General features: G+C 46.3%; 2 protein-coding genes across 13 annotated transcripts in view; one reads left to right on the top strand and one right to left on the bottom strand.

Annotated features, from left to right (window-relative positions):
* Positions 1 to 21,541, top strand: part of phf21b (PHD finger protein 21B) — a 26,895-nt gene extending 5,354 nt beyond the window's left edge. For 2 of the 10 annotated variants that reach the window (XM_078100842.1, XM_078100846.1), the window contains exons 3-15: positions 7,295 to 7,339; positions 11,368 to 11,625; positions 14,935 to 15,027; positions 15,249 to 15,614; positions 15,908 to 16,036; positions 16,123 to 16,174; positions 16,600 to 16,676; positions 16,790 to 16,844; positions 17,129 to 17,151; positions 17,363 to 17,524; positions 17,624 to 17,690; positions 18,036 to 18,139; positions 18,457 to 21,541. In XM_078100842.1, the coding sequence (XP_077956968.1) occupies positions 7,295 to 7,339; positions 11,368 to 11,625; positions 14,935 to 15,027; positions 15,249 to 15,614; positions 15,908 to 16,036; positions 16,123 to 16,174; positions 16,600 to 16,676; positions 16,790 to 16,844; positions 17,129 to 17,151; positions 17,363 to 17,524; positions 17,624 to 17,690; positions 18,036 to 18,139; positions 18,457 to 18,714 (1,689 nt within the window). In that variant the 3' untranslated portion in view covers positions 18,715 to 21,541. Of the gene's footprint in view, positions 1 to 7,294; positions 7,340 to 11,364; positions 11,626 to 14,934; positions 15,028 to 15,248; positions 15,615 to 15,907; positions 16,037 to 16,122; positions 16,175 to 16,599; positions 16,677 to 16,789; positions 16,845 to 17,128; positions 17,152 to 17,362; positions 17,525 to 17,623; positions 17,691 to 18,035; positions 18,140 to 18,456 lie in introns of all 10 variants that reach the window. The other 8 variants (XM_078100840.1, XM_078100845.1, XM_078100839.1 and 5 more) reach the window with 5 other exon arrangements.
* Positions 21,209 to 26,177, bottom strand: LOC120818372 (rho GTPase-activating protein 8). 3 transcript variants are annotated; one of them, XM_078100849.1, is made up of 13 exons: positions 26,063 to 26,177; positions 25,614 to 25,654; positions 24,775 to 24,927; positions 24,228 to 24,315; positions 24,013 to 24,144; positions 23,610 to 23,696; positions 23,435 to 23,533; positions 23,251 to 23,361; positions 23,101 to 23,171; positions 22,878 to 22,955; positions 22,605 to 22,733; positions 22,428 to 22,531; positions 21,209 to 22,270 (listed from the first exon to the last, which is right to left on the bottom strand). In XM_078100849.1, exons 2-13 carry the CDS (start codon positions 25,651 to 25,653, stop codon positions 22,073 to 22,075), a joined length of 1,290 nt encoding a protein of 429 aa, XP_077956975.1. In that variant the 5' UTR covers position 25,654; positions 26,063 to 26,177; the 3' UTR covers positions 21,209 to 22,072. The 3 variants fall into 3 exon arrangements, with proteins under 3 accessions (XP_077956975.1, XP_077956976.1, XP_077956977.1); XM_078100850.1 differs by having other exon boundaries at positions 25,614 to 25,685; positions 26,063 to 26,109; XM_078100851.1 differs by lacking the exon at positions 26,063 to 26,177 and adding an exon at positions 25,782 to 25,894.

Genomic DNA, 26,177 nt, shown 5'->3' with positions numbered 1-26,177 from the left:
CAAAACTACAGCGCTCACTTCAGCCACAGCAGTCAGAGTTCCCCTGACCAATGGTCCTTGAACACATCATGCGTAAGTCAGATTCTGTTAAAAACATTACAGTCCAAACTTTGTGAAAGTGCATCATTTATTCATATGAGATCAACCGTCATGTGACCAGAAGTCAGAGAAACTGACTGAACACAACAACTAACAACAACTAACATGTTGGTGGTTCTTGTGCACCGACTACGGACCGCGACGACTATTTTACGCTTCGGCGAGTTTGAACGTGGCTTCGTTAGTTTAGCTCAGCTGGCTCGGGTTAGCTGACTGTTAGCTGCCTGTTAGCTGCCTGTTAGCAGGCTGAAGCCGCGCTGCTTCACAGAAACATGAAGACCCGTTTAAAGACTGTGGGACCTTTCTGCTCTGTTCTCTGGCGACGGCAGGCAGCGTTTCCTCGCTGGATGAGACGCTCCGTCACAAACGCGTCTAACGTAATAAACTCATTGCAGGTTCTGAAGCCTCACGAATTTCAACTATAGTTCCCGCCTGTTCAAGACTGTTAAACTGTCTCGTTCGTTCGTTACTAAGCAACAGACGCGTGTGAAATAATGTATTGCAACGATTGTAGGACGTTAAGGGGTCTCTTTTGTTGGGACGAGCAACTTCACAGTGGAAACCATAAGGAGGGACATCTAATGGACAACCAAGTACTGCAAGCTGGACTATTAGGCAGTTGTAGACACAACACAGGGGGTCCCTGGGCCTGAGAAGGGAAGAAAAGGAGTTTAATGTGGCTGTTATGGCGCGGTTCCACCGAGCGGTGCGGGTCGGGTCGGTACCCTTTTATTTGTGTCTCCACTCCCAAAATTTGAGAATGGTACCAATGGTACAATCCGAACCGTACCACCTTTTGGGTTCCCTTCCGTTGGGGCACCTGGCACAGCTGTTTGGTACTAAGGGGCGGAGCTAGACTCACTGCAGAGCGTTGATTGGTTGAAAGAGTGTCGTCATTTGCGCTGTGTTTTTCCTTGCAGCCTTTGCTCAAACAAAGATGGTCGTCTCCTTGTGACAAACAGCCACATGTGGAGAAGCAGGAACAGGATCGGCTGCACGTCCTCCGTTGTTGTTTGCGGTTAGCTTTCAGTTTCAAAAAAGTCAAACACTTTGAATCCGTAGATTACTGCCTTAATGGTCTTATTGCTGCTATTTGATGACGAATGCATACACACTAAGCCAAATTAAGTATATCTATTATTTTTAACAAAGGTTAAATGTTATTTCACAATTTTCAAACTATGTCCCCAATTTCTTATGAAATGACCTTGGTTTTCAGTCATTGGGGGCTGAATTCCTACCCTGGTCATGGTAGTACAGTGTACACGGGGCTGTGTATTTGTACCTGGTATGGTACCTGCTGAGCCCTGCCTGGATCTCCACGTCTCCCTTTTACTGAGTGGCCTTCTTCACGTTGTTGTTCATGAAACTCTGTTTGCTGAGTATCATTGAGAAGAATCCATATAACGAAGGAGAAAGCAGCCGTGGGTTTGGTCCTGTTGTTGTTGTTTGGTTCAACTGAGTGGTGACTAAACAGGAAGTCAGGGAGAAGATGTCCTCCAGTGATGCTGGACAGCTCCTCCCCAGAATGCTGCGCTCTGATTGGCCGACACCTCTGCTGAACGGCTACTCAAGGAGAAGCTAAAGTGTGCTGGCGTTCAGTGGAGGAGCCGCTGTGCGTCTCAGGCTGGATTTGAATTGTCCAATTTGCTTAGCAAGCTTCCTACCTGACGCTAAGGAAAGGAGCTCCAATACTTAAATAGTGACGTATCATCGGTTCGTCCACAATAAATAATGATCATGATGTGGACACGCAGATCATGTGAGTAACCGTTAGCATCACTCATTTATATTAATAAAGCTTTTCTTTGGACCTGGTAACACATGAAGGCATCTGAGATGCTTCTTTGTAGCCGCTGCAGACTGACGTCACCAACATGCGTCTCCGTCCGTCACGACTACGCAGCTCAGTGGAAGAGGAGTCCATTCCCTGAACACCGCGTTGTCTTTTCCTAACTCAACCGTCCCAACCACCTTCCCTTGACCCTGTGGCGTTTTCTACAGAGGTCAAGGATTAGTGGTTACAAATAGACGTGAGGAGGTCGCATATGAACCCAACCACACACTTCCTGTCCCTGTGTTGACCTCCTGAACATCAGAACACTTCCCAGGTTTCTCTCTCAGGTCCTCCTCCTCTTTCCTGTTGCTCATGATGCCCCGCCCCTCTCATTTGATGCCCCGCCCCCCACGCAACATCCGGGTCAAAAGTTTGGATGTGGAAAAGAAAAAAGCTATGAAAGTCGAACAGATTTAAAACTGAAAATATAAAATCTGCAACTGAACAATATAATACAGCAAATAATTAAAAAAAATGTTTCCATGGCGATGGATTTAGTCTCTTGAGTGTTTGGTCACTGAGTTTTGTTCAGGCTGAGACGTACCGGTGACTCCTCAGAGCTGTGTGTGTGTGTGTGTGTGTGTGTGTGTGTGTGTAAGGCGCTAACAATGGACTCAGCCAGCTCTACACACAGCAGCAGAAAGAGGTCAACAAAGAGTGCGAGCCCTCTCAGGGCCGCTCTGATTGGTCTCCTGCTGTCCAACGCCAGCCTCTGATTGGACGCTGACACTCAAACACGTGAAACGCTGCAGCATTTTCTTCCTTTTTCCTCGTTGACCCGGCTTCACGTGGTCAGAACAGAACGCCGTGTCCCGTCGGAGCTTCAAGGCGCTTCATTCAAATGAGAGCGGTGTGTGGGAGGGGCCTCTGTTTCTGGCCCTCATTTGCATACTTCTTCTAGGCCAACATCCCACAATGCCCTGTTTTCTTTTTTTGAATGCATTATTGAGGGTTCCTTAAAGAAGGAAGAGGCCTCAGACTTCAGAGAGCTCTTTGAAAAAGGTGTCAGTTGGTTTGTAGCTCCATGTTTTTCAACCAGAGAAAACTTACAACACAATAATAATATTTCAGAGCGATCATTAACGTCAAACAAACCTTCTGCTCTCATGATTGCTACTCGTGCGAATCTGGCGACAGTTTTTATTGAGAAAGGGATCGTGCTGCTTTTGGTTTAAAGGAGTAAAAAGTGTTGATTCTGACTAGAGTCTCCGTGTTGTTTTATGAGTATATTATTAACAGATTCCTTTATATGATCCCTGACAATACAGAATATTCACATCCAATAATTATATTGGGTCTTCAGGTGCTACCAGTTCGACTAGCATCGCCCCGTGACCTCTGTGGAAGGTCGTGGGGGTCATACAGGTCGTTACACCGCTGATGGTAAATGTCAGTGACCGTGGTGAGACAAATAACAGACGATGAAGGTTGATGCTCGGAGGAATGTTTGATCCACTCACATCTACATGAATACGTTAAAGGTCTGAATGTGGAAAGAATTTAAAGACGATGATGTTCCTCAAAGAGAAGTTAGTAACATTTAAAGATTCTATTAGCAGGTCAATCTAAAAGCAAAAACAAGATGTTTAATAGAAACACCGCCAGACCGCCAACTTTCGTCTACTTCAAAGCGTCTTTGAAGGAGGCAAACTGACTTCTGATCTCTTTTAATACACCTTCAAGTTCTCCTATTCCACTAAATATCTCCTCACATGATGAAGCTGATAAACAAGGTGACGTCTTTAACTTTCATCACATACAACAGGGAACAGATGTTTACACTCAACCGTGTGGTTGTTAGAATAGTTGCATCTATGTCAGTCGTGTTCCTTTATTTGAAATCAAGCAGATCACATGAAGGAGGCTCCTCCTCTCCGGCGTCTCGTTAGAGAGACAAAGTACCAGGTGGTCAGACCGGGACGTCCACCTTCCCCCAAACAATGGCTGCTTCCTGCTCCTCCTTTTAACATGCGTGTGTATATTCACGTTTCGCGCCTCCGTCCTCCGGTTCCTCTCACAAGGGAAAGAAAAAAAACAGAACTCGCCCCATGGTCTCCATGGTAACCAACAGTGCCTCTCTTTGAATATTCCCACTCAGGTGCTTTAGTCCTTGAACCCAGCGCGACTGCTTCATGCTCCGCCTTTCTGTGCGGGAGGTTTGTTTTTGAGTTTACTGGGTCCCTGAAGGGGCATCGGGAGCGTGACGTGTGATGGAGTTCATGCTTCTGTTGCCATCTGTTTCTTTAAGTTATTGACTAAAATCTGAAACCATATTTAATGGAAGGAATCTGCTTGAGAGAATAATGTTAGTGTGTCGAAGTGGTATAAAAGTCTCCTTAGGGGGAGGAGCCAGTTCTCTGCTGATAGTCACATGGTCCTGGACCACTTTAATGTTGACAAATGAGAGGGGAGACAAATGAGCAGCTGAAGCTTCGGGGGGGGTCCTCGCAACATGTTAATGTCAGTGTGGAACACAAACATTTTAACTGTTGTGATGGCCCACGTGTCTGTGGTGCTGGTCCACGTGGTCCACGTGTCTGTGGTGACGGTCCACGTGTCTGTTGTCTTGGTGTCTGTGGTGATGGTCCCACGTGTCTGTGGTGCTGGTCCAAGTGAAGCCTCGGACTCTGGCTCTCAATCCTCCGTCAGAAGTGATCACTGTGCTTAATGAAAACTAATGACGTTTGTTCTTCTTCGTTGGTGCTCCGTAGCATTAAATTCCTGGGCACAGTGTGTTCTGCCCCTCGGAGGAATAAGAACAACAACAAACAAAATAGAACAATTCATGACTGGTTTCCGTAGCAACGTGCCAAATATAACGATCTGCTGGCATGAGGGTGAACTCTCCTCACCGACACATGGCCATTTTTATTATGGCTGGTTTCCACGGTGACCTTAGCCAATGGGAACAAAGCAGAGCCAGCAGCTGGACGTTTAATCTCACACAGAAACCGGTTGCATATATTGGTCGTCCATGAAGCTGTTCTTGGTTAGTAGTTAAGCCAACATTTCCCATGATGCAGCTTGATAGCGTCTCTTGGTTAGAGCCTTCCTGCTAGGTAAACTTCTCAAGAATGGTATTAGCTAAATAAAGTACTTAATGTATTTTCACAAAAATGAATCAATTGAACAGCTCGCTTACTAGTGACCTGTCAATCAGCATGTAGCCCTAAAACATCCCCTCTTTATGGTCTGTTTGACTCCAAATAGACCATAATGTACTAAATGAACATCATGTTGTGTTGAAGAAGACTTTAAACTAGAGACTGAGACCATAAACTCATGTTTACAATGTTTACTGAGGGAATAAATCAAGAGAAGTAGAGTCATTTCCTCATAGACGTCTATGGGAGCAGAGGAGTCGCCCCCTGCTGGTCACTACAGAGAAGTAGAGTCATTTCCTCATAGACGTCTATGGGAGCAGAGGAGTCGCCCCCTGCTGGTCACTACAGAGAAGTAGAGTCATTTCCTCATAGACGTCTATGGGAGCAGAGGAGTCGCCCCCTGCTGGTCACTACAGAGAAGTAGAGTCATTTCCTCATAGACGTCTATGGGAGCAGAGGAGTCGCCCCCTGCTGGTCACTACAGAGAAGTAGAGTCATTTCCTCATAGACGTCTATGGGAGCAGAGGAGTCGCCCCCTGCTGGTCACTACAGAGAAGTAGTCATTTCCTCATAGACGTCTATGGGAGCAGAGGAGTCGCCCCCTGCTGGTCACTACAGAGAAGTAGAGTCATTTCCTCATAGACGTCTATGGGAGCAGAGGAGTCGCCCCCTGCTGGTCACTACAGAGAAGTAGAGTCATTTCCTCATAGACGTCTATGGGAGCAGAGGAGTCGCCCCCTGCTGGTCACTACAGAGAAGTAGAGTCATTTCCTCATAGACGTCTATGGGAGCAGAGGAGTCGCCCCCTGCTGGTCACTGCAGAGAAGTAGAGTCATTTCCTCATAGACGTCTATGGGAGCAGAGGAGTCGCCCCCTGCTGGTCACTACGGAGGATGCAGCTTTAACTCGTGACTTCACTTTGGTCACTTTAGTGTTTTCCCTCACAAATATCTTACTGAGAAGAGGGTTGTTTTGACCTCATTCAGGCTAAATAATCAAAGATCGTAGTATTGATCACCCAAGGCCGATGCTGCAGATTTTATTACTTAGCACACATTTTACTGTGTGTACAATAAGTAATCAGTTATCATCCATAATACATCAATAAAGCCGTAAATGGTGTCTTGGTAGCAGAAGTCAGAGCAGCTGTTGGTGGAGAACTCGCTCAGTTTGAAAACCCACTCTGCTGGAAACAATGTCACTTTTCTCATTAGACGAACCGCTGTGAGCGGAGCTTCTTTTACTTAACATGTAGCAACAGAATCCTCACGCTGAGAGGAGCAGCGAGAGAGCTACACCTTTTAACTGAACTCCACCATGTCGGAGCATGTTTGGGCCTCACGCCGCCATCAACTGCTGGCAGACAGACGCCCCCTGGGGCTCCTCCCCCTCACACCTCCTCCTGAGCCATGTGATTGGCTTCTCCAACCCGGCGGCTCGAGTCCTAAACTCTTTCCCATCGGACACAAATCACACAAGATATCCTGTGACCTAAAGAAGCTGTACATTCAGTGTCCTCAGAGGATAAACCTTGCTGTTTCGTCGTATTGTAACTTCACTATTTCTGTATTTATTGATGGTTTCTGCGACTTTTTAAACGTGACAAATAAACAAATAAATAAATAAATACGTCGCTGGATGTGCTGAAGAACAAACAATAAATCCTGAGTCGTCTGGGCTCTTATAAATACGGGTTCCAAAGGGTTCTACCAGAACCATTTGCTGGTATGGAACATCTTTCTGTTTTTAAAGAGTGCCATTAAGAACCTCTGTGGAGTTCTAGATGAAACCTGGAACGAAAAAGGGTCCTGGGTAGAGCTCCTTGGGTGGGTTCTAAATTAACCCTAACCGCATGGATCGTTCAAGGGTTCTCCGTAGAACCCTTAGGACGGTTCTTGTAAGCACCCTTGGAATGGGAAAAGATGGTTTTGGATGGGAACCATTACGCTGTTGGTAGAACCCTCTTGAAATGATTCCAGTGAGTATTGTTCCAAACATCCGGAGGTTCTCCTCTGCTGGTGACTGGAGGGGGAGAACGTTCAGTCGTCCCACTAATCTCTCCTAGATTTCCCTCGTGAGTGGAATGAATCCTCCTCCGGTTATCTGACTCTTTTCTGCAGTTAAACAGGAAGTTCTGATAAAAGACAAGAACAGCATTTCAAAATAAGATGGGAGTTTTATTCTATGAAACATGTCTCAGTCCTTCCGATGTTTCAGCTTCAATCTGAACAGTTTCCTGTTTCTCCTTTTTCAGAATCAGACGTTGTGTAAAGGACTCAATGAACTTCAGAACGGACAGGTGAGGAAATATTTCATATTTAACATGTACTACAACATTGTAGAAAGTACCACCATGTTTTTCTGTAGCCGGGCCGTCTTTTACTTACTTACTTTAAAACGTACTTCCTGCTTGATATCTGGTGTTGAATGATTCACCAGTGGAATGATCAATCAGTAATAACAGTATACAAACTTCATGTCTCATCACATTGACTTTGTGTCGAGTAACTTCCTTTTACATTATTACATCACATGTCATTTATGACGCTTTTATCCAAAGCGACTTACAATAAGTTCATTCAACCATAAGGACTCAGAAGTTAGTTAGTGTGTTAGTGGAGGTAGAGTCTGAAGAGGTGTGTCTTTAGTCTGAAGATGTGAAGGCTCTCTGTGGTCCTGATGTCTTCAGAGACCTCCTTCCACCATTTACTTCCTCTCCATTAACTTCCTCTCAAATTCCAGCTCATAATAGAAAGACTGCAGGTTAGAAGGAAGCGTTGCTTTGATTGATCTCGTTAGTCTAAAGTCCTTTTATGAGCTGCTTCCTGTCGCACTCAACCACAGCAAGTGAATGTTGTAGCGTTACCGTGGCAACACGGCGGCTTGAGACTCCGTGTCAGTACTGACCACCAGATATATCCAGGAAGATCAGCTGATCAGTCACGTGACTTCTAATCAAAGTGCTTTTGATCTGGGTGCGTGAAGGTCCAGCATGTCGCAGACTACACCGATTAAACGGACCCGTGGTTGCTTGTTACCGGTGTCTGGACGCAGCGCGTCATTGAGTCTGAGAGGGACTAGTTTGTGCAAAAGTCAGGGTCACTTTGTGACGACTCACCTGAGAGCATGAATCCGTCTGCTGTCCTTGGTAGAGACAGGAAGTGATGTCACAACGTCCTCTGTCGCTGGGTCCATGGCTGTGTCTCCGTCGCTAGGCTGCATCCTTGAGGACGCATTGGTCGAGCGCATACGTCACTTCCGCTGCGACTCGTCTGGCCCAGGGGCGCAGTCCTCCAGGAGCCGGTTTGGAGGACACATCTGAGCTGTCCTTTGCGTCCCAGCATATCCCAGCATGCAGTGCGGGCCGACCAAGCGGAAGAGTTACTTTTAAATGTAACGTTAAGTAAAAGAATTCACTTGAATATCTACAGATAGAAATGTTATAATATAGAACATCACATCTTCGTTAATGAAGTCACGTGACGTTAACTCCGTTATCCCCCCGTACAGCCCCTGAGCCACCCGGACCCCCCCAGGTCCATGTACTGTTCCTCTGAACATCAATGTGCTACACACATTTATAACAAACGCACAACGAGCAGCTCACGTTACCGGCAGCTCGTCTGTACTTATTAAAGTTATGAACCTGAAATATCACTTTAAGTCAGTGACGTTACAGAATAAATACACAAAGAAACTGAACTTTGCTCCTTTTGTCGCGTGATTATGAACTAACTTTACATTTAGTTGTGTTCTTCTCTCAGCCTGAAATGTACTCTGCTCCGGAGGAGAAGCTTTTCTTCCTAAATTAAATGAAATAAGATTCTTTTTTTCTGTTACTTTGTCATTTGTTTGGCTTTTAAGGCTTTTACTGTCCAGCGCAGCAGGTTGCTAGGCAACAGGAGCAGTGGAGGTAAACCTGATGAGGCAAGCAGGAAGTCCCCCCGTAGGACAGACCGTCCCATTCGAGAGGCCGCTTAGTTCAGCCTGTGTGGTAGTTGGAGGACCAGCCCAAGTAGACCAGAAGGCTGCTGAAGGCTGCAGGCTACAAGGATGCTCATGTTACCTGTCGCTTGGAGGCTCCTCCCACCTGGTTCCCCGCTGAGCCTTCAGCTGCTTTGCCTGCTTCTGTGTCACGTGACATCACATGGCCCCTCCCCCCCACAGAGGAGAGTTTGGGATGTCTCCTCCCGGTCTCGGGGCAGAGAGATGGGGGAGGGTAGTGAGGACAAAGGCCCTCCCTTTGTCCCCTCTGATCCCCCTGGGCCCCCGCAGGAAGTTCTCCAATGTCTTAATCTCCTGCAGCAGAAAGAATCAGCCAGTTAAAGAGTCAACGTGTTCTTATTTGATTTATTCTGGAAACTAAACTTTAACTGCTTGTTTTTACACACTTTAATACGTTAAGTGTAATTTCATATTAACAAAGTTACTTGGTGACTTTAAGTGAATTCTGGGGGCTTTGAAGAAACACATTAAGAGGAATGTGAGGGGAACGGGTGTATTTAGCATAGAGCAGTATTTGTATTGACCAAGGAATGCGGGGGGGATGGGTGAGTAGATGGAGGGATGGATGGGTGAGTAGATGGAGGGATGGATGGGTGAGTAGATGGAGGGATGGATGGGTGAGTAGATGGAGGGATGAGTAGATGGAGGGATGGATGGGTGAGTAGATGGAGGGATGGATGGGTGAGTAGATGGAGGGATGGATGGGTGAGTAGATGGAGGGATGGATGGGTGAGTAGATGGAGGGATGGATGGGTGAGTAGATGGAGGGATGAGTAGATGGAGGGATGGATGGGTGAGTAGATGGAGGGATGAGTAGATGGAGGGATGGATGGGTGAGTAGATGGAGGGATGAGTAGATGGAGGGATGGATGGGTGAGTAGATGGAGGGATGAGTAGATGGAGGGATGGATGGGTGAGTAGATGGAGGGATGGATGGGTGAGTAGATGGAGGGATGGATGGGTGAGTAGATGGAGGGATGGATGGGTGAGTAGATGGAGGGATGACTGCAGGTGTTCCTGGTAACAGAACCTCTATTGGAACAGACGCTGTGTTTCCAGGCGGTCGCTGCCTGATCCTCCACATCTGAGGGGGGGTCTTGGTCCCTGATGCCCATTGCCAGACTGTGGGCGGGGGGCCAGACTGTAGTGTGGCCCTGGTGATGAGCTGTCCCACTGCTGGGAGGCATTTACTGAGATGCTGGAGCAGTTTGTGGTTCCACAATGTTTCTGCTTCCTGTTTGTGTTGCAGATCTAATTTAAATATCGCTGACTAACAGACCTGTGGACATTAAAGAGTTTCTTCTCTTCTTTTGTTGCTATGATTCAAAGACCAGTTCTAGATATTATTATTATACGTCACGGTGGATGCAGGAGAGCTAGTAAAAGCACCTGTTTAGGATTCTGTCTGACTCCTCACTGTTGTGCAGCGTCACGGGTCTCTGCGATGCTCTTAACTCAACCGCCGCTCTGCTCCGCCCCCTTTTTTTTTTTGCTCCACTCAACTTTTCTTATATACTCAAACCTCTCGAAGACTATATGTATACATCTATATATATCTATATCTATAACTACGTATCTCCCAGCGGGTTCCTTCCTGCCTGCGATCCTCTGGGTGGAGCTGAATGTCCGTGTCCAGTGAGCAGCTCCACCCCTCAGTGTGTGTTTGAGGATGAATTCCCTTAATGCCGCTTCAAGTCTTCTCCACCATCTTCAAAATGTCCTTTAAAAATAGATATTTATATTATAACAGCAGCCAACTGATCGTGGATCTCTGAGGGCAGAGGTTTTTCTTATTTATACGGGTTTTGTTAAAATAATAATAACAATCTGACAGAAGTTACTTTTTTCTGGCGGATGAACGGTGTATTTCTGCAGATTGTTTAACTGAGTACAGCAGACGGCCTTTGAGACATCAGGGGCTCAGCGGGGAGCCGGGTCGGCTCCTCGTGGACCTAAATGTTCCTCTGAGGACAATGAGGTTGAATAAAAAATACCAGAAGCATCTCACGAACCAGCTGGTGTCTTTATTATAGCCCCCCCCCCCCTGTAGTGCTCCAGAGGCTCAGAGATATATAATAATATATGAAACATTTACAGAGCTCCTTCTGTGGAGGGGAGCAGAGAGAGGGACTTATGTTTGGGGGGTTGATGAAGAGGAGCAGGTTTGCAAAACAAACTGCAATATATCTGGTATTAGTACTGTGAGTACTTGAGGACTGGTAATACTGAGTTAGTTCTGCTAGTAACCATCAGTACTGTGAGTACCTGCGATGGCAGGAAGCAGTGCCGTGTGCATAAATACTCCCTCCTTCCCCTCAGAAGCTGCCAGTCAGAAGTTGTCCCGTCGGCTCCACCAAGCCTCTGACTCTCATCAAGCCTCCCAGCCAGAGCATCGCCATCTCCGTGGTGCCGGCCAAGGCCCCCGTTTCCATGGTGACCGCACACATCAACGGACAGAAGGCGGCGAGCTCGGACCCGCTGCAGACGTCCCCCATCAACCTCCAGACGGGCGTCAGGGTGGCGTCCACCGGCGTGCACGTGTTCAGCAGCAGGAGAGCCGGAGAGCTGCCTCCCTCTCAGGTACCGGCCAGTTTAAGGACTACAATGGTGTCGCCATCTTTGTTTTAGACAGAGAGAAGGGGCGGAGTCTGTGGGCCTTGTCATGGAGCATCGCTGCTCAATGCCTCAGAAGTTCTGTGGAGTCACATGGGGACCTGAGGCCCCTCGGAGGCCTCCGATTGGTTGACTGCTGGGTGATTATGTTTCATCAATGTGACCCCCCCCCCCCCCCCCCTAGAGAGGTGGGTGGGTCTCCATCACTTTGCACCAGGCCTTAAAAAGAAACACACCTCTCCTGCGGGCCTCCACACTCTCCTTCCTTTTATCAGTCCAGAGTCAGGCTCAGCCAATCAGAGGCCGGGCTGGCTGAGAGGGGCGGTCCCTCGGCCACCTGGCCACTAATAATCAACAATAATGAGGTGCAGTGGGATTGTTGCTCTGCATGAGTGTGAACATCAGTGCTGCATTGTTTCAACACTTCAGTGGAGTCTGAGACACACACACAGACACACACACACACACACACACACACTCACAGAGACACACACACACTCACACACTCACAGAGACACATACACAGAGACACACACACACACACACACTCACAGAGACACACAGAGACACACACACACACACACACAGACACACACACACACACTCACAGAGACACTCACAGACACACACACACACACAGACACACACTTTGAACTTCCCGTCTGTTGTTCCTCTTGGCGGCTGATTTGGAAGTGATTTGTTTCTGTTAATTTATTAATTATTGACATTTTTGAGCCACTAATCGTGTTCCAAAGAGTTTGTGATGCCTTAATGATATAAAACAATATTCACACAGATATGAATATTTATTTAAACTGTAATAATGAATCAAAACACCCGACGTCCTGTAGTTTATTGTTGGACGGTTATTTTCATGGCGCTCCATCTGAAGAAGACGTCTTTATCCTGAACCAAGGTCGTCTCTCCGTCTGAGGAGGACAGGAAGGAAGACGAGGATGGAATAAGGTGGAAGGACGGAGGGAGGACAGAGGCAGAGAGGAGGACAGAAGAGGGGAAATGAAGGACTGGGGAAGGACAGAGGAGGGAGGACAGAAGAGGGAGGACACAGGCAGGCGCAAGGACGAGGGAGGAGGAAGTGGTGGTCGGCACAGAGAACCAGGTGGTCTCCTGTTGTCCCTCAGTAGACCAGAGGAGGACCAGAGGAGGACCAGAGGAGGACCAGAGGAGGCCCCTGGTGTTTAGTTCCTGAAAGGCTCATTTGTCTCAGTAACTAAAAACAATAAGCGGAGACTATTTATATGTAGGTATTGTTGGGTCAGAAAGTGTAAATAAAGGGACATTAAAGGGACTTTATAGAGTCCTCATTGTCTTTGGATCCACATTCTATTATCCAATCATCCGATGAAGGAGCTGTCATCTCTCTAAGCGACTGTTTCCACTTAGTATTTGGAAGAGAAATAATTCAGAAGTAGAATCTGTGGTCCATGGTTGTGTTCGGTCCTCACACTGGAGGGGAGGAGGAGGCCCCCTAAAGAGAAGGAGCTCAGGTTTGAAGGAAAGAGGAAGCAATTATGAAAATGAAAGCCTTTTCACTGCAAGAATTTTCCTCTCTGCAGTTGCCATGGGAACGGGCCTCCTCCTCCTCCTCGTTTCCGAGCAGCTCTGCAGCACAACACAATGGAACGAAAGGGATTTTCACAGAAGAAGAAAGGGGGGGGGGCGGGGGGACTTTTACTGATTTTCCTTTTCTGTGGAGCAGCTGAGCAGAAACGGCAGATTTTAATCTTCTGTGGTTCGTTTACTGGTTTCACCGGTGGAGATTGGCTGTGCTGTCGGCCAATCACAGACTCCGGTTTATTCCAATGTACATAAGATAAAGTAATATGAAACGCAAACAACGCCAAACAAAACGCAAACAACGCGTAGAATTAATAAACAAACGGATGTCATGTAGATTTCCTCACTGCTTCACCTGCTAAACAAACTCATGTTTCCCGTCAAGTCTTTCTCATGTAGTTTGTCCTACGCTCCACCGTAGTACACAAATACTACTCAAAGTACCTTCAACATGTTCCTCTTAGATGTTACATGTATTAACTGTTGATGTTTTGATCTTAAGATTATTATTTATGTTTTCAATGCTTTAATCAAAGTTTTAATGTTTATTTAGCAAATACAGACGGCAGCAGACTGATGTAAAAATAGAGCTCCTGCCCACATTATTTATATAAGAAAGTCTAAATGTGTTTCATTTAAGTGTTTTTCTATTTTACAAGATGCGCACAGATATAAAAATAAGGTCCTGTTGAAGTGGTAACATGTGAAGTCTTTAAGATTAAAGATAAAAAGTGAGATGAGATTAAAGATGTGATGAGATGTGATTAAAGATGAGATTTGATTCAAGATGTGATGTGAATAAAGGTGAGAGGAAATTAAAGATGTAATTAGACTAAAGATGTGATTAAAGGTGAGATCAGATTAAAGATGTAATTAGATTAAAGATAAAAGGTGAGATGTGATTAAAGGTGAGATTAGATTAAATATGTGAGTAAAGGTGAGATGAGATTAGAGATGAGATTAGATTCAAGATGTGATTAAAGGCGAGATGAGATTGGATTAAAGATGTGATTAAAGGCGAGATGAGATTAAATATGTTATTAAAGATGAGGTGTGATTAAAGATATGTGATTAAAAGTGATATGAGATGTGATTACAGATGTGATTAAATCTGAGATGAGATTAAAGATGTTGTGATTAAAGATATGTGATAAAAGGTGAGATGAGATGTGACGCTCCAAACACGGAGGAACGAAACTCGTCTTTAAAGACCAACTCGAAAGTTTGTTTATCATGTCACAGCCTTCGTTTCCCTCTCCGATGAAGTGCATTTAAGTGCATTTCCCAGCATGCAGCAGTGTTCACTTCGGGTATGTCGGGGGCTCCCCCAGTGGTCATGGGTCATTACTACACCAACGTCTGAAATCAGTCAAATGCGCCATAAGATAACTTATTATTTCTTAATTGTAGTGGTTCTTTTTGACTGGTTGGAGATGTCTGGGACCCAATTGTCCCACAATGCAATGCAGAAAATACATCTCTGTAGGCTAAAGCGGGAAAGACACATAGTAACAAAATTAAACAGTTTACTAACGCTTCAATTCGGTGGCTTTAATTGTGTCTCATTACAGGAAAGGGAGTGAAGTAATTAGAGGACGCCGTCTTGTTTCTGTTTTATTAATAAAGACAATAGTTGTTTCATCAAAGTTGAATGTGTGTAAATGATTTATCAAAGTGTTGCATTTGTGTGCCTTCCAGATGCTGGGAACTCTCACTGCTGTGCCCATCAAGGTGCCTCAAGTCAGCTCCCTGCACCGGCTGGCAGGACAAGCAGCCACTATGCTACCTCAGGTAAGAGTCCACCTGTACGGGTACATGAGCTACTTCAGACCTCCACCAGGTGGCAGCACTCAAGTGTAAAGTTATCTATTTTTCATGAATAATAATTTCAGAGAAATGGTATTAAAAAAAATAGAAAAGTAAAAGTGATAATAAATGTTGTATATTGTGGTCAGAGATTTGCAGTAAATGAGCAAACCGTATTTTCATGTCATCTGACCGTCCTGCTGCAGGTTAGGCCAAAGACGCAGATCCCCGACAGCCTCCCTCAGGGCCCCGCCCACCAGCTGCAGCCTGTGAGCCTGCAGAGGGCCGTCGCTGTGGTCAGCCCCCGCAGCCAGGGCCCCGCCGCCGCCAGCCCCCGCAGCCAGGGCCCCGCCGCCGCCAGCCCCCGCAGCCAGGGCCCCACCCTGCCCACCGCCAACAGCACCTTCAGCCCCGACCACCAGCCCAACACACAGAGTGACGGCCCTTCGGGGGGCCCCGACCCCGTCGGACCCGTGCAGCAGGCCTTGGCGGGCCCCGGTGTGGCGTACGCCATCATCGCCTCCTCGCCTGCCACCAGCAACGGGTCGTCTGCCGTCAGCGAGGCCGTCAAGGTGCAGCGGCGGCTCTGTGATTAATCATATGCTCACTTATTCTGTAGCTTAGTCTTAAAAAACACGTTTAAAGATTCAGTTAGAAAGAATTTTAAGATTAAGTTTCCCTTTTTTCTTATTCATGTTTTTAACATCGTTTTAAAAATATTTTTACAAAAACTTTTTTGTTTTTGGAATTTTTTGGGTTGTTTTTGGTTTTACTTTTCTGTCTCTAAAAAATGTTAAAAGATTTTTGTTTTCTTCTGAAAAAATAAAGTAAAGTAGTTGATTACTTTATATTTGTCTGCTACCAGGTGATAATAATCCAGCCGCAGGCCCCCAGCAGCCCTGAGGGGCCTCCGGGGGCCCCGGCTGACCCCCCGTCACAGGAAGCCCCGCCGGCCCCCACATGCCCCTCCCAGAAGAAGGACGAGGACCCCAAGGTGAGATGACCATCACACGTGGCTCTTATCTTCTAATCAGGCTTTGAGCGGGGTGACGAGGTCTTCTTCTTCTGCTCTGTTTCTAGAAGGTGGCCTTCATGGTGGCTCTCGGCCTGGTCACCACGGAGCACCTGGAAGGTGAGTTGACCTGAGAGCAGTTTGCCTCTTTCAATGACGGGACCACAGTGTGAGGAAACATTCACATGTTTTCTGTTTCCATTAAAAACATTAAAACCAGGACGTTTGATCCCATGTTGACATCTGTAGCCGTTACATGTAGTTCTCCTGTTGTCCACTGGGGGCATCACTGCCTTACATTACATTACACGTCATTTAGCTGCTTTTATCCAAAGCCACTTACAATAGGATTGTAAAGTTATATAATAGTGTTCAGAATATTCATTGTATTAACTATTCAGGAAATACTTCACATGTGTGTCATTATTTAATATGAATGTATGTATTTTGTCATTATCATCAGAGACAAATTCAATTAAAAAATGTAACTGTGAAAGAGGAAAATAAATAATGGGGAATATTTAATTGTTGAATTTTTTTCTCAGAGATCCAGACAAAGAGACAAGAGAGGAAGAGGCGGAGCACCGCCAACCCGGCCTACAGCGGCCTGTTTGAGCCCGAGGTCGGTCCGTGCTCACGCGTCACGTGTCAGATATCAGATAACATGACGTGTATCATATCCTCAAAGCATGTTGTCTTATATCAGGTTCTGTTTGCTTCCCTGTTCCTCTGCAGCGTAAACGTCTGGCGTCACATTACTTGAACAGCTCGCTCTTCCTGTCGGCACGAGGTAAAAACCCTGCGAGCGTCGCTGCAACTCCCTCAAACTCAGACGCTTCACCTGCTTTATGCTTTTCATATTATATGTGCATTATGTCCTCGCTGCTCTCAGAAAGGAGCCTCGCCATAAATCCTGTATATGCATCACCACAACACCGTGCAGGTGGTGTGGTGATTCAGTTTCCCTCTGCATCCAGTCTTTATGCTAAGCTAAGCTAACTGCTGCATGGCTTCCCCTCTCACCTGTGTGTGTCTCTGCCACTAACCTCTGCTTTGCTTCTATTCACATGCAAGACACTGAGGATTTCAGCTGGAAGGTAGGTCACATGACCGCTGATGTCACGCCTCGGTTCCCTGTGTGTGTGTGTGACATCACTGTATGATATAAAAAAGCATAAAAACAAATAAAATAATAATGAATACTGTGCACTGATCCAATTGAAGTATGAATAATGAAATCAGTCCGGTTAACTCAATAAGAGAAGAACCCAATAGGAGAATAATGGAGACGTTGTCCTTTATGTTGAGAAGGAGGACGTGGAGCATGACGACCTCTGCGCCGTCTGCAAGGAGGACGGAGAGCTGCAGCCCTGCCACAACTGCCCCCGGGCCTTCCACCCCGACTGCCTCCACCCGCCCCTCAAGACCCCCCCCAGGGGGCCCTGGTACTGCCCCAAGTGCCAGAAGAAGGTCAGAGGTCCTTGGCTGAACACGCGTGTTGTTGTTGTTTATCTCTGTTAGTATCAATCCATCAACGAGTCTCATCTTCATCTTCATCTTCATCTTCAGGTCCTGAACAAGGAAAACATGTCGTGGCCGCACAACTTCGTCCAGTCGTACGTCACACACAAGACCGGTAAGAGTGAGTGTGTGTGTACTGACGGAGTGTGTGTGTGAGTGTGTGTGTACTGATGGTGTGTGTGTGTGTGTACTGACGGAGTGTGTGTGTGTACTGACGGTGTGTGTGTGTGTGTGTACTGACGGAGTGTGTGTGTGTGTGTACTGACGGAGTGTGTGTGTGTACTGACGGTGTGTGTGTGTGTACTGACGGTGTGTGTGTGTGTGTGTACTGACGGAGTGTGTGTGTGTGTGTACTGACGGAGTGTGTGTGTGTACTGACGGTGTGTGTGTGTGTACTGACGGTGTGTGTGTGTGAGTGTGTGTGTGTACTGACGGCGTGTGTGTGTGTGTGTGTGTGCAGTGCGGCAGGAGGAGAAGCGGCGTCTCCTGAGACGAAGCTCTGAGCTGAAGAAGGAGTTTTCTCACCTGGAGGAAGAAGACGAGAAGCTGAGCGACACGCTGAAAGTAAACATGCCGCCATCTTGTTTGTGACTTGACTGGTTGGGGCGGCGTGGCTAGTTAGCTTAGCATGCAGTCAGAGCTCAGTTTGGTACATGATGCGGTTGCCCTGGTAACGTCTCTGACTTGGCGGGTGTGGGCGGCGTGGCTAGTTAGCTTAGCATGCAGTCAGAGCTCAGTTTGGTACATGATGCGGTTGCCCTGGTAACGTCTCTGACTTGGCGGGTGTGGGCGGCGTGGCTAGTTAGCTTAGCATGCAGTCAGAGCTCAGTTTGGTGGTGATGCGGTTGCCGGGGTAACGCGTGTGACTTGTTGTCGTGCAGCAGTGCATGGACCTGAGGGAGCGGCTGCTGGGACAACAGAGAGACACTCAGGCGTCACTGGAGCGCCTCAAAGCTCTCATCAGGTTGATCCAACGCGACCAGCTCATCCAGGTCACCATGACGACCACCGCCACCATCGCCGCCGCCTCCCTGCTCTCCCAGTCCTGGATCAAACCCACCAGCGCCGGCCCACCGAGCCCCTCGGCCGCGCCCCTGCAGCAGAAGAGCCACGCCCACAGCCAGGAGGACGTCAAGTAGCGGCGACCTTTGAAGGCGGTGATGATTCCTTCTTGTTGAATAATATCGTTTGTCTCTGAGGAGCTGAGAAAGAGCCTCTTCCCTCCATTCAAGTATTTTTTAAGACCCAACACCTACAGTGCTTACGAGATTTCTTTTTTTATGTTATTTTGTATTTATTAATGTTCTTGGCCTTAATGTATTTATTACAAGGAGTTAGAAGACCGTGCTGATGTTTCCTTCTGTAGGCAGCGTAGCGAGGGGGCGGAGCTAGCGCTAGTTAGCCGCCGCGAGGACTGTACATATATCTCAGTAGATGTTTCTTTCATCCTCCATGAAGCTTTTTGCCATAATGATTCAGGAAAATGTTTCCATCGTGTATGTAAACGCATACGAGCCTTCAAACAAAAACAGAGTAACTTTTTTTCAGTATTAATAGAGTTAAAGTCAAAGAAAAAAGTATTTAAGATAAACTACAGAAATGAGCGTTTTCCTATTTTCCTGCTGACTGTTGTGTGAGTCTCATCGTCATGTGATCACGTGACCAGCGAGTCTCTTTGCTTCCTGTCGCTCGCATCACAAACAACAACGTGACTTCAGGTCAAGGGTCGGGGGGCGGAGCCTGAGACGCATTTGGGTCCGTTTTCATTTTGCAAAATATTACTTCATTTATTATTTTTCTCAGAGAAATTTGTTGAGATTAACAAACTAAAAATAGTTGTATTTAATATTAATCCATTGAACATTTTGGAATAGAATTTATTAAAAGTTGTTCGTGACAAGTCATTTTTTTGTTATTACTGAAAATATCAATAAAATCCTCAGCAAATTTTCCCGATAGACTTTCTGTTGAGTAAAATATTTCTGTTAATCTGTTAATTAGTTTGTCCACTTTGTCTCCAAACCGCGATGAAGATGTTTGCTGATCGATTCTTCGTCTCACTAGAAACAATAATTCATGTTGTTGCTTGTTTTGCGTCGCAGAGATCAAAGAGAAACAGAAGCAGAGTGACGTCATGCCCCCCCCCCCCCCCCCCCCCCCAAACCAGTATAGAAAATATGCCAAAAACCCTTTTCTTTGTTTTTGTACTGGGACCATCAATAACGTCTCTTGTGCTTTCGGTTTGTCGTCTTTTATAATCCTGTTTTTTTACTCGTGTTTATTGAGCGTCGACCCGACGGACGAACACTGCCTCACGGACAAAATAATAGAGACACTAGAAGACAAAGTGGAGGGTAGTGACGCGTCTCCTGATGGACGCTGTCTTCAGAGGACAGACGGCATTAGAACCCGTTGGACGGCCCGTCGTCCCCCAGTAGACGTCCGTCTGGCTTCCTGCTGGTCCAGAGGTTCAGTTTTCGTAGAGTTCGATGTGCACAAACATGAACAAACGTTTCCCATAATTCAGAGGGAGGAAACGCTGTTCTGCTTTTATTAATAAATCGTTTCATATCGCCTGAGTTTGAAGTATCCGAGACGCTAAAGAAGCTTCTTCTTGTTGAAGTGTAAGAGAGTCAAAGTGATGCATTGTGGGATGAAAGAGCAGAAAGTTCACGATGAGGCCAAACAAGCTGCACAGTATTTCAGGTTAAGATCAGATTAAAATATAGTTATTGGTTATTTGATTATCGATTAATCACCCAAAATAAAGAAATATAAATATATGAGATATAAGATTCACACACGTGAAACACCTTCATCTTAAGTTCATCTTTGACATATTTTGTGTTTTCAGCGATCAAATCGATGTTTTTTTCTCTGCATGAAGTGAGAAACGATAAAAGTGCGTTAATTTCTGTTCACTCTGAGCCAAACGCACACGTTACGTTTCAAAACACAACACACACATTCATGTATGAACACGTGTTTCCTGACGCACGTGTGCGACTCCTTCCCTCCAAACACCGACCGACTCGCTCACATCGTAAAGACATGAGACGTTCATCAGCATCAAAGTGCAGAATTAATAAGTCATGAAATGTAAATGTTGAGAACACAAACACTTAATTATTTCCATGTGGTTCTACTTGTTCCGCTGCATTAAGTCGGTTAAATGAACTCCGGTACGATATTCACATTCTGTCTATTTACAAAAACATGAAATGAAAATATTAACAAACGCAGAGACTTTATTTCATTTGGTTGTAAATTGATACTTGTAGTATTTGGGGGATTAAAACAGTCTGTGAGCCGAATGCAACGTTCCTTTTGTGTTGTTTAGAGCCGTGTGGTGCAGCAGGACGCCTCCATTCTGAAATAAACCCACATGTCATCATTTAACCGCGTTTAAAAACTGTTACACTCTAAATGATGCAAAGTTAATTTCCACCAGTAAAATAAATAAGTCCTCAGCGGGCCGCAGCCTCCGTTCTGTCCCGATTTGCCTTTTCAACGAACAGAATCATAATCAGTGGGGAGAAGAATGCGCATGTGATGCAAACCGAGAGGGAAACGAAACCATATCACAAGACAACATCCACTCGCCCGTTTCTACTAATCTTCTCCGGGAGAAACTGTGCTTAAACAAATATATTTTAATACACGACACATCATTTGAACAAATGGAAAAAAGAGGTTAGAACACTTTTATATTCTTTTATCAAGGAGCGCTTTGTTTAGATGGCGTGTCTGTGGAAGTAGAGGTTGTTCTGTGTCTCGGGGACGGTCCACAATAGTGTGTATAGGAAAGTGTTTGTCTTAAATATGCCAATGTAGTTTTCTCTTTATGATGCATTCAAAGGTTCATTGGTGGAAGTTGGTCAATGAGTAAAGAGTAGTCTCACTTTTTTTGTATCAAGTTCTTACTAAAAAATGGAATCATTAATAAACAAAATTCAAGAACAAAAAGGCCCGACGTTTTTGTTTACATCTGTAGAGAAATATCACGTCATCATCATCACCACATCATCATCATCATCACATCATCATCTTTCATATTTTAAGAGCTGTAATACGAACGCTGAGGTGAAGGTTACGTTACATTTTTAACTCTTTCACATTCTGCTCGGGGAACAATCGGGTTTGGTGTCTCTCAGGGACACGGGACACGAAGCAGCCGGGACTCAAACCGCCAACCTTGCGGTTCCCAGCACATCGTCTACTCCATCGACCCCCCAGTCATCAAATAATTATGTCTACTCATCAAATGTTGATCAATTCTGATTTAAGTGTTTAAACATTTGAATGAATCCTTCACATGTTCTGTGTGTTTAAACACTTTCAGGTGAAACACAAAGTCCGTTTTTGTGGGATGAAAACCTCTTTATGGAATTTACTTATTATCATTTATCAGTCTGTAATGGATGAAGAGTCCAAGAGGGCAGAAGAGAAGATCTGTAAGCAAACCAGCATCTTTAGTATTTATTGTGGGTTTAGGTCTTAGGGGTCCCGCTGGGACGGCGGGTTGCGGGAGCCAAACACGCTGGGGAAATGCTCCACCAGGATCTCGGTGCACATGTTGATGGGCGTGAGGGCGGCGAGGGACAGGGGGGCGTGGCCAGGCCACAGCAGGTTGACCCCGAACACGCAGGCCAGGTTAGAGGAGCTCATCTTGTTCACGATGCTCTGCTGGGACACCTGGAGATCAACGGGGGGTGAAGGTTGAGTAATAGAGGAAAGACACGCCTCATTTGTGGATATATAAATATGTGTATATATATAAATATGTGTATATATATAAATATGTGTGTATATATATTCATATGTTGTATATTATTGTGTGGACGGTCGTCACCATGTGCAGGAAGCCCAGCAGGTATTTTGCTACAATGAAATTATGTTCAGGAAGACTTTCCATCATCTGCTGACACCTGCTGACCCTCAGACTGCTCTCCACGTCTGAGAAAGACGACAAGCACAAAATCAATAAACAAACAAACACCTGGGACGGGTGACCCCCCCCCCCACTCACTGAGGAGGTCCTGCACCTGGCTGTAGAGCCCGAAGGTCAGCAGTGGTTCGGGCATCTCTCTGAGGAACGTCTTCAGGATGACAGCAGGGACGTGAACGTTCTCGTACAGGTCAAAGTTCACCGGTTTACCTGTCGAGGTCACGAGATTCAAATGAGCTTTATTAACACACCTCAGCAGGAACACGACACCGCCGAGGGGTGAAGCCCTCTGAGCTACACACGACCTGCACTTCCTGTCAGCCCCTGCCCCTCGGGGGGGGAGACCCCGCTCACCCAGGTTGTAGAGCCTCTGGACGTCCTTGATGAGCTGGACTCGAGCCGAGCGTCTGAAGATGCCCTCGGTCCTCAGACCTGGAAGCGGAGTGAGGAGGTAGAAGCTCAGCTTAACAGCACAACTTTGTGTTTTAAAATGACAAAAAAGCGAAACGAATAAAAAGATACAAAACCGAACGAGATGTTGCTTCAGCTCACGATGACATCATCAGGTGCAGCTCACCTTTCTGCTTCAGGTAGGTCACAGTCTGCGACATCACAGGTGGGATCATCTCTGCGTTCTTCTCCCTCAAGCTGATTCAAAGGGATCAAACAGACCAACATCACGACCTGGGGGGGCAAAGACCCCCCTGCTGCCTCAGGAAACACTCACTACTGCAGACTGACTCCAAACTGCTGGCTGGGCAGGGGGGGGCGGGGCGGGGGGGTCCTCACCGCGGGGGGGGGTCGTCCTCTCTGAGCAGCTCGGAGCTTTTCATCGTGTCTGAAACGTACGTACATATATATATTTATATGTATTTATTATGACTAATACATAAATGAATAGTTCAGATTACCTGAGCACCTCCGGGGGCACGAGGAGCTGCTGGTAGTTCAGGTGCTCCCACAGGTCGCTCAGGTGGTTCACGTACGTCAGCTTCTTACCAAACTTGTGACTGAAGAACACAGGCGGGAGGTCAGCGTTTGAGGCGGCTCGACCTTTGACCTTCGCCCAGCGAGCGGCGTCCTCACCTGATCAGAGGCTTGAAAAGGTTCCAGACGAGGCGGATGAAGTTGGTCGGATGGACGACGTAAAGCGTCTTCATGTTCTTCTTGTACCTGTTTGTTATCCGATTCATTTTAATGCTAATTAGGAAAAATTATATTTTCTTCAGATTCTCTGTCAAAATAAAATAAAACGTTAGTACAACTCTTTATTTTCACTTAAAGGGTCTACTAACGTTTACGATTGTAATATTTTTAATCTCCTAGAAAAAAAATACAAAAAGAAATCCTATAACAAAATCCTTCATTTTAATTAATTCCATTAAATATAAAGTTCAAATTCAATTAAACTGGAAGTTATAAAAATGTGATGATTATGGGATAATAACATAATAACATGATGATATTAATGTGATAAGTTCTGACTCACTTCCTGTCAAACTCGCCGTAAGCTTCTCGGAGCCACTTGAGTGACGGCTTGTTGCTGCTCCTCAGGCCGTGATGGAAGTACACCAGGATGTAGTCCATCTCCACGTACTGGTCCAGCGTGAACTTCAGGTACCTGCAGGGGGCGGGGCTTCCGTCATGAGTCTGACTGCAGGTGTGTGTGTGTGTGTGTGTGTGTGTGAGGGGGGCTGGACTTACTCCAGCAGGCGGAGGTGGTTCAGCTGGTGTGACGGAGGCAAACAGCAGCTGCTGAAGGTGATCAACTTCCTGCCGTACCTGTCGTCACCTGCAGAGGAAACATGCTCCATAAGCACCTGAGCAGGTAGTACACGGAGTACCTGAGCAGGTAGTACACGGAGTACCTGAGCAGGTAGTACCCAGAGTACCTGAGCAGGTAGTACCCAGAGTACCTGAGCAGGTAGTACCCTGAGTACCCGAGCAGGTAGAACACAGAGTACCCGAGCAGGTAGTACCCAGAGTACCTGAGCAGGTAGTACCCAGAGTACCTGAGCAGGTAGTACCCAGAGTACCTGAGCAGGTAGTACCCAGAGTACCTGAGCAGGTAGTACCCTGAGTACCCGAGCAGGTAGAACACAGAGTACCTGAGCAGGTAGTACCCAGAGTACCTGAGCAGGTAGTACCCAGAGTACCTGAGCAGGTAGTACCCTGAGTACCCGAGCAGGTAGAACACAGAGTACCTGAGCAGGTAGTACCCAGAGTACCTGAGCAGGTAGTACACACTGACCTGAGACCTGTACGATGCCGTGTCGAGCGACGTCATAGAACGGGTGAGAAGGATCCGGACTGGATCCGCTGATGGGAGGAACCGACGGAGGGTCTGTGAAGCACCTCTGACCCTCCTCCTCCTCTTCCTCCTCCTCCTCTTCCTCCTGAAGCTCTGTCACAATCAAGAGGGAATAAATCCCCCTGTAGAGCCCCCACCCCCCCGACTATGAGAAGTAAACACAGGAAGTCAGAAGCTCAATCACAAATCTACCCCACCCTCCTTTCTGGAAAAGACCCTTATCTGCTCCGTCTGGTCTTCCTGAAAATACTGATTAGCCAGACCCCCCCACAGGAAATGATGCGCTGGACAAAGGGCGGGACCCCCGTCACAGGTTCCGTCACAGCGCGGAGGGTTTGAGTCCTTTATGAACCCTTTCCTGAGGAATTACCCACAAGTCATTGCACCGTTAAACAGGAGAACCAGTGAGCGGGTCAGGGTTTAGGGGTTGGGGGTCACTGGGGCCGTAACCCCAACCCTTCAAATCCTATTTCTTTTCTAGTTAGGAACAGCTGGTAATCAATGATTCCTCAGTAATCTATAGTTATTGATTCATTACGGAGGCTGCAGGTGTTTCTATTATTTTGTCCACCCGCAGTGATTTAACCAAATAGTTCAAACAACTTTTTTCATCTTCACTATCGTTTTATTGTTGTTTTAATGATATCCACGACTTTAATGAAGGACTTGACACCAATGTGAATGAAATCAGTCTGATTTGATCAATAACTGCAGATATCTGTGAAATTACACAACGTGTGCAGTTTACTCGTTAAATAAAGAAAACTTTTTAAACTCACGTATTTCTGCCAGCTGCTCCAGATGTGAAGCTGACGTCATTCTGATGGAAATAAATCAAACAAACACAAATTCTACCCACAATACATCAGTAAATACTAGTACTCGTATTCCATTAAAGGATCTGAACAAAAATGAGAAACCTTTGTAGTAAAAAGTACACTAGTTACCTCTGAGGTGTAGTACCTTGATTACTACTTTAGAGGAGGTACTCGGTATGTATTTCTACTCTGTGGTACTGAAGTAGATTTTGTTAGATATGTACTTTACACACGCGCACGCGCACAGGTGAGTGACAGCTAGCAGCTAAAAATAAGCTACAATTAGCGTCCTAGCTTCAATCAGCGGATAAATCAAATCTTTGATCTTTGTCGGCCCACGGACTCCTCACATCACGTGGGACGAGGCTCACGAGGACGCGGGAAGCGGCACGAGGCGGTCAAACACTCACCTGCGGCGCGAGACGCTCACACGCGTCCAACAGGTAAGAAAGTTGGTACAAAACTTCCTCCAACCGGCCGCTGGCTGCGCATGCGCAGTGTGTCCTCATGCGGGACTCCAGAAAG

The sequence above is a fragment of the Gasterosteus aculeatus genome, chromosome 4, assembly GCF_964276395.1.
Source record: "Gasterosteus aculeatus chromosome 4, fGasAcu3.hap1.1, whole genome shotgun sequence".
In the NCBI taxonomy this organism is placed as follows: domain Eukaryota; kingdom Metazoa; phylum Chordata; class Actinopteri; order Perciformes; family Gasterosteidae; genus Gasterosteus; species Gasterosteus aculeatus.
The sequence above is the reverse complement of the archived record's forward strand: the minus strand, read 5'-3'. Positions and strand labels throughout refer to the sequence as shown.